Source organism: Megalopta genalis, unplaced genomic scaffold (assembly GCF_051020955.1).
Source record: "Megalopta genalis isolate 19385.01 unplaced genomic scaffold, iyMegGena1_principal scaffold0953, whole genome shotgun sequence".
NCBI lineage: Eukaryota > Metazoa > Arthropoda > Insecta > Hymenoptera > Halictidae > Megalopta > Megalopta genalis.
In genome coordinates, this window is record NW_027477022.1 from 68,606 (window position 1) to 75,226 (window position 6,621).

At 44.2% G+C, this 6,621-nt stretch overlaps 1 protein-coding gene across 1 annotated transcript; it reads left to right on the plus strand.

The window, feature by feature from the left end:
* Positions 1 to 1,270: 1,270 nt before the first annotated feature.
* Positions 1,271 to 5,395, plus strand: LOC143263640 (uncharacterized). The gene is made up of 3 exons (XM_076528458.1): positions 1,271 to 1,343; positions 1,510 to 2,000; positions 2,075 to 5,395. The coding sequence occupies exons 1-3, from the start codon at positions 1,271 to 1,273 to the stop codon at positions 5,393 to 5,395; spliced, it is 3,885 nt and encodes a 1,294-aa protein (XP_076384573.1).
* The last annotated feature ends 1,226 nt before the right edge of the window (positions 5,396 to 6,621 follow it).

Genomic DNA, 6,621 nt, shown 5'->3' on the forward strand with positions numbered 1-6,621 from the left:
AGCTAACTCGTTTGTTTCCCCGTACATTTGTAGCTATATCACTTATATCGGAACAATCTGATGCTAAATCATTTGTGTCGCAACGATTTGAAGCTAAACCTTCCACATATCATTGATTTGAAGCTTAATAATGTGTCTTGCATGGATTTGAAGCTAACTCGTTTGTATCCCCTGCATTTGAAGCTATATCACTTATATCGCAAGTATCTGATGCTAAATAATTTGCTTCGCATGGATTTGAAGATAATCATTCTACACCGCATTGATTTGAATCTTAATCATGTGTTTTGCATGGATTTGAAGCTACCTCGCTTGAAATAGAAACGCTAGTTTCATCGGAAGAAACGCGACGATCAGAGATCCAATGCGATTATTACGCAGTTGTAGCTCGTGCAAAACGAATTCTTCAACAAGACGAGTCACGGAACAACACGCGCAACAACCTTACTGAGTCACCAGCATCTATCGTATCAGCCCCCATAGCCGTAAAATTACCGGAGATGCGATTACCGACATTCGACGGAACCATTGAAAATTGGTCATCCTTCTACGACCTGTTTTCATCGACGATCGACCGCAACGAAAACCTCACCTCAGTGCAAAAATTGCAATACCTAAGATCAACCCTCACCGGGAAGGCCGCCGCATGCATCAAATCGTTAACAACGACCGATGTGAACTATCCGGCCGCGATTGAAATACTGAAAGAAAAATTCGACTGTCCACGCAAAACCCTTTTACGACATTGTGATGCGATTCGAGAGATTCCGAAGCTCGCAAAAGACACACCCGAAGCAATCGACGATTTACTAGACACCTTGAATCAACATCTACGCGCATTAAACAATCTCGGGGAACCCGTAGCAACTTGGAACACACTTCTCATATCAACAATCCTATCAAAACTCAATTCAGATACAATCTTGCAATGGGAACTCACGCTACCAGACAAGCAAATGCCATCATACACGCACCTCATCAAATTCTTACGAAAACGAGCAAACTGTTCAATAGTTGTCAACGGAACCAATCTAATCTCCAGAACTCGTCACCCCTCAGTAAATACATCTCCTAAAAGTATCCACGCAAACTACTCGAAGACGCAGACATTTTTCACCGCCAAACCTGCGCAATGTCCAATCTGCAACGGGTCACACATGGTTCGGGATTGTGAAGTCTTCAATTCAGCTTCCCCCACTACGCGACTAGAAAATGCTACAAAAAATTCATTGTGCCACAATTGTTTACGACCTGGTCACACCACTAACATATGCCGCTCGATTTTCACATGCCGAATTTGCAACCAACGTCACCACACTCTTATACACCAACCAAACGATACGGTGAATCAGAAACCCTCCACCTCCGCAACTACGACCACACACACATCCAAATCAACTACAGCTCCACAAGAAGAAATCACTGAGCCAGACCAACCTTTGTGCAATCGGTGACTATTTCCTCGTGGGATCTCAAGGGACAGGGACACTCACAACATTTTTATTGTAGACTCCCAATCAAACGACCTTTTGGTTACGGCAATCATCCACGCTATCAGTAGGACACATAAACCAGTGACATGCCGGGCTTTAATCGACACCTGCTCGACCACAAATTTCATGACACAAGATCTTGCAAAGAAACTCTCCTTACCTCTAAAACATTGTTCTATTCCGGTCGGCGCGCTCGATACTCTCACTACTGTGGCGAAACACATCGTCAAGGCCACCATCCGTTCCAGAATCAAGAACTATCAACGAACTCTCACCTTTTTGGTCGTGCCCAACATTGCAACCGCAATTCCAGGCGATACAATTGATCGCGCCACCCTAAACATCCCAAGAAACATCGAACTCGCAGATCCTACGTTCCACCGCCCGGCACCAATCGACATGCTGTTAGGGGCCGGCACGGCATTATCCATTTTAAGTGTAGGTCAGATCAATCTTTCACAACCCGATGACCCAGACCTATATCTTCAGAAAACAATGTTGGGTTGGGTAATCGGGGGGAGCGCACCCACATTCAAACCAATAAGAAGTGCTTCATGCCACACACACACACATCACTCCAGTTCGATCTCACACGTTTTTGGGAAATTGAAGACGGTCCACAAATACCTCATTTCTCAGAAGCAGAAACAGCATGTGAGGAATATTTCAAAAACACGATCACACGAAACGCGGAAGGAAGATACGTCGTATCACTTCCATTCAACAACGACAAACCAAAACTCGGAGAATCGAAGTCAGCAGCCTATAAACGATTTCTATCCTTAGAAAGAAAGTTAAAACGAGATCCGGAGTTAAATAATCAGTACGAAGCTATTTTTAAGGAATATTTGGATCTTGGCCACATGCCCGAGATCCCTGATACCAACGAAGGCTATTACCTTGCACACCACGGGGTACTCAAGATGTCCAGCCAAACCACCAAGCTCCGCATCGTTTTCGACGGATCAGCTGCCTCAAGCACGGGTCTATCACTCAACGACGTATTACATACTGGCCCCAAAATCCAAGATGACTTATTGTATATTCTCCTGAGATTCCGCACACATCAATACGTTGTCACTGGTGACATCGAAAAGATGTACCGACAATTTTTAATACGTCCAGAAGATAGGAAATTTCAACAAGTACTCTGGCGAGACCATAACGACAGCATTAAGACCTTCCAACTGAACACCGTCACGTTCGGACTATCAGCAGCGCCCTATTTGGCCATACGATGCTTAACCCAATTAGCGGACGATGAACATCACCGGTTTCCCCAGGCGTCCAAAGTTTTAAAACAAGATTTCTATGTAGACGATCTGATAACTGGAACCCCCACGATCCAAGAAGCCATCTCATTGCGCAAGGAACTAACATCATTACTCAACACAGCAGGGTTGCACATCAGGCAATGGGCATCCAACGACAAACGTTTACTCGAAGATCTACCCGACGAAAACATAAATCAACAATTACATTTAGGCGAATCATCAATAGTCAAAACTTTAGGGATAGTCTGGAATTCGGCAGATGACTCCATCACCTACACTGTTAGACCCATTCTCCACACACCCCGCGCCACCAAACGCTTTATTAGTTCAGAAATTGCAAAAATTTACGACCCTCTAGGCCTATTAGGACCAGTCATCATTACGGCAAAACTAATCCTTCAGGAGCTCTGGACTTTAAGAATCGATTGGGACGAATCCTTACCTATGGCAATACACAATAAATGGAGTCAATATTACTCTCAATTACCTCTGCTCAACCAGGCAAGATTCCGGCGAAAAACCGTCATTCAATCTGCATCCAACATTGAACTACATGGATTCTGCGATGCTAGCGAAAGGGCCTACGGGGCCTGCGTGTATATTCGATCTCAGAACAATCACGGGGAGACAATCGTGGAACTTCTAGTCGCAAAATCCAGAGTCGCACCTTTAAAGAGCAAATCCATTCCGCGACTTGAATTATGTGGGTCGGTGTTGCTAGCATCGCTCATGACCACCGTGAAGAAGGCACTAGGCCTGCAGATCGAACGCACAGTATATTGGACAGATTCCACGATAGTTTTACATTGGTTGAGATCCTCACCACACACCTTAAAAACCTTCGTCGCCAACAGAGTGTCTGAAATTCAATCCACTACAACCATCATAGATTGGCGCCACGTCAGTTCTACAGACAACCCTGCAGATTTGTTGTCGCGGGGTCAAATAATTAAAGACTTTTTACAATCATCCGTCTGGCAGAACGGACCATCTTGGCTCCAACAAGAGCACTCACACTGGCCTACTTGGGAACCAGTCACACACATTAACGATCCGGAGCGAAAAATCGCAATTTGCATGGCAACAATTCCTGTCACCAAAGACGCGAAAATCCTCGAACGGTATTCATCATGGACAAAATTAGTGCGAGTCATTGCAATCTGTCGGCGATGGAGGCCGGGTCGAATCATTAAGGGAAGCTTGACTGTCTCTGAACTATCCCAATCAAGGGTTACCATCCTCAGAATGCTCCAAGAAATATATTTCAAAACAGAAATACTGGCGCTTCGTCGTCAATCGGATCCCTATCTACACGGAAAACTGGCCAAATTGAATCCATTTCTCGATCAAGACGGACTTCTGAGAGTGGGAGGACGTCTCAAAAACTCAACTCTGACCTACTCGCAAAAACATCCAATTCTCCTTCCAAAATCACATATCACCACCTGCATCATTATGAATGAACACAAGAATCTTCTACATGCGGGAGCACAAACCACGTTATATTCACTAAGACGAACGTACTGGCCAATAGACGGTAGAAGTCTGGTATGGAGAACCATTCATGGATGTGTACGTTGCCGGCGAGCAAGTCCTCCATCCGTGGATTATATTATGGGTAATCTACCAATAGCACGAGTGACAGAATCGCGTCCATTCACAAACGTAGGAATCGACTACTGCGGACCTTTTTTTATCAAAGAAAAACAACATCGCAACCGCGGTCGAGTCAAGGTTTATGTGGCAGTCTTTGTTTGTCTCGCAATAAAAGCAATTCATCTTGAACTAGTCAGTGACCTAACCAGCGAAGCATTCATTGCAGCATTACGCCGATTCATCGCAAGAAGGGGATTTTGTGTGAACTTATATTCAGATAACGGTACAAATTTCAAGGGAGCCAATAATGAACTACGAGAACTCCGAGAACTCTTACGATCAGACGACCATCTCAAAAAAATCAACACCTTCCTCATTGAACGAGCCATCAATTGGCATTTTATTCCTCCACAAGCTCCCCATTTTGGAGGCTTATGGGAAGCTGCGGTAAAATCGTTTAAATATCATCTAAAACGCGTCGTAGGCCCGGAATTACTCACATTTGAAGGGCTTAATACACTGATTATCGATGTCGAAGCTATCCTCAACTCTCGACCCCTCACTCCACTTTCTTCAGATCCCTCCGACCTCCTCGCACTCACTCCAGGTCATTTCCTCATCGGTGATGCACTCACGAGCTTGCGCGATCGCGATCTACAAGGAACCCCTGCAAATCGATTATCAGCATGGCAGCGTGTTCAACAATTAAAACAACATTTCTGGAAGCGCTGGCATCGTGAGTATCTGAATGAATTGGCAAATCGCAATAAATGGACCAGGGGTCAACATCCCATCATCGAAGGTGCAATCGTTCTGCTCAGAGAAGACAACGTACCCTCAATGCACTGGCCTCTCGGAAGAATCATTAAAACTCACCCAGGCTCCGACGGCATTGTTCGCGTAGCTACTGTCAGGACAGCCTCGAACGTGTTCGACCGGAGCGTGAAAAAACTTGTACCGTTATTATGTCAATCGGAGGATCAACCACGAGAGAACAACTTAACCATGATAGGACACGAAATATGTGAATAGGAAAAGGGTTTCACTATTGTTAATCTTATAGGTCATAAGGCAACACTTCTGTTTCATACCAAGCGTCGCCAACATTGTAATGTAGCATTTTAAGTTCCCAATCGTATATATCTTAGTATTAGCCAAGTAAATTCAGACATACAAACATAAACAACCACTCACCATCACACATACTTGTCAACTTGATCTTGATCAGTACCCTCTCAACGGGGGGAGAATGTTCCGTTGTATGACGGAACCCCTACAAATCAAACGAGCAAAGATGTTGTCCTCGAGTCAAACATTATTGACCATCTACGCCCGTCCCTGGGAAGAGGAAAATTGCCAGATGTGGATAACCCAGGGACCGAAGGCCCTAGGAAATAGCATATTTTGGACAAAGCAATCGAAATGCCAGAACACCCGTAGCAAACAATTTCGTTGAAAGCCATTTCCGTCGTCTATTCAAGTATTTCTTTTATGACCCACAGTTGGTCACCAAATGTCAATTCTAGCCGTTTTTTACGATATGCATGTTCCACCGAGAAGAGGCATTTTCCGGATCATTGTTTGCTACGGCCTATCCTTGGGACACTCGGATTACTTCGCGGGCGTCACCCGAGGGCACGAACACTACCTGCGGGTGACCCTTAGTTTGGGGCGGTCACCTTTCTAATTTCGTACTCCAATCAGTCAGGGCGACCGTTTCCCTCACTCCTCGCAAAAAATGAATAATCCACAAATCCGACTGTCCCAAATTTAGAACACACCACACCGAACTTACCTCCGAGAAGACACAACACACAACATTCATTCTACCATCAACCCGAACACGGAATAGTCTACTCTCTAAAAATTATACTCTATATCGATGTGAAGTTGAATGTTCAAATATATTCCAAGTTAAAGAAACGAAACTCAGCTTATTATCCCTAGCATCTTGAAAAGTCATAGGGAACCGCGAATATCAATTACGCGGAAAAACAATTTGTTTTGCATGGATTTGAAGCTAAACCTTCTACATAGCATTGGTTTGAAGATTAATAATGTGTTTTGCTTGGATATGAAGCTAACTCGTTTGTTTCCCCGTACATTTGTAGCTATATCACTTATATCGGAACAATCTGATGCTAAATCATTTGTGTCGCAACGATTTGAAGCTAAACCTTCCACATATCATTGATTTGAAGCTTAATAATGTGTCTTGCATGGATTTGAAGCTAACTCGTCTGTATCCCCTGCATTTG

Coding starts and splice junctions, on each gene's coding strand:
- LOC143263640 (XM_076528458.1), top strand. CDS start 1,271: ATGCCGCTCGATTTTCACATGCCGAATTTGCAACCAACGTCACCACAC. Junction 1,344..1,509: donor TACACCAACCAAACGATACG/GTGAATCAGAAA, acceptor TTTTTATTGTAG/ACTCCCAATCAAACGACCTT. Junction 2,001..2,074: donor AGAAAACAATGTTGGGTTGG/GTAATCGGGGGG, acceptor ACATCACTCCAG/TTCGATCTCACACGTTTTTG.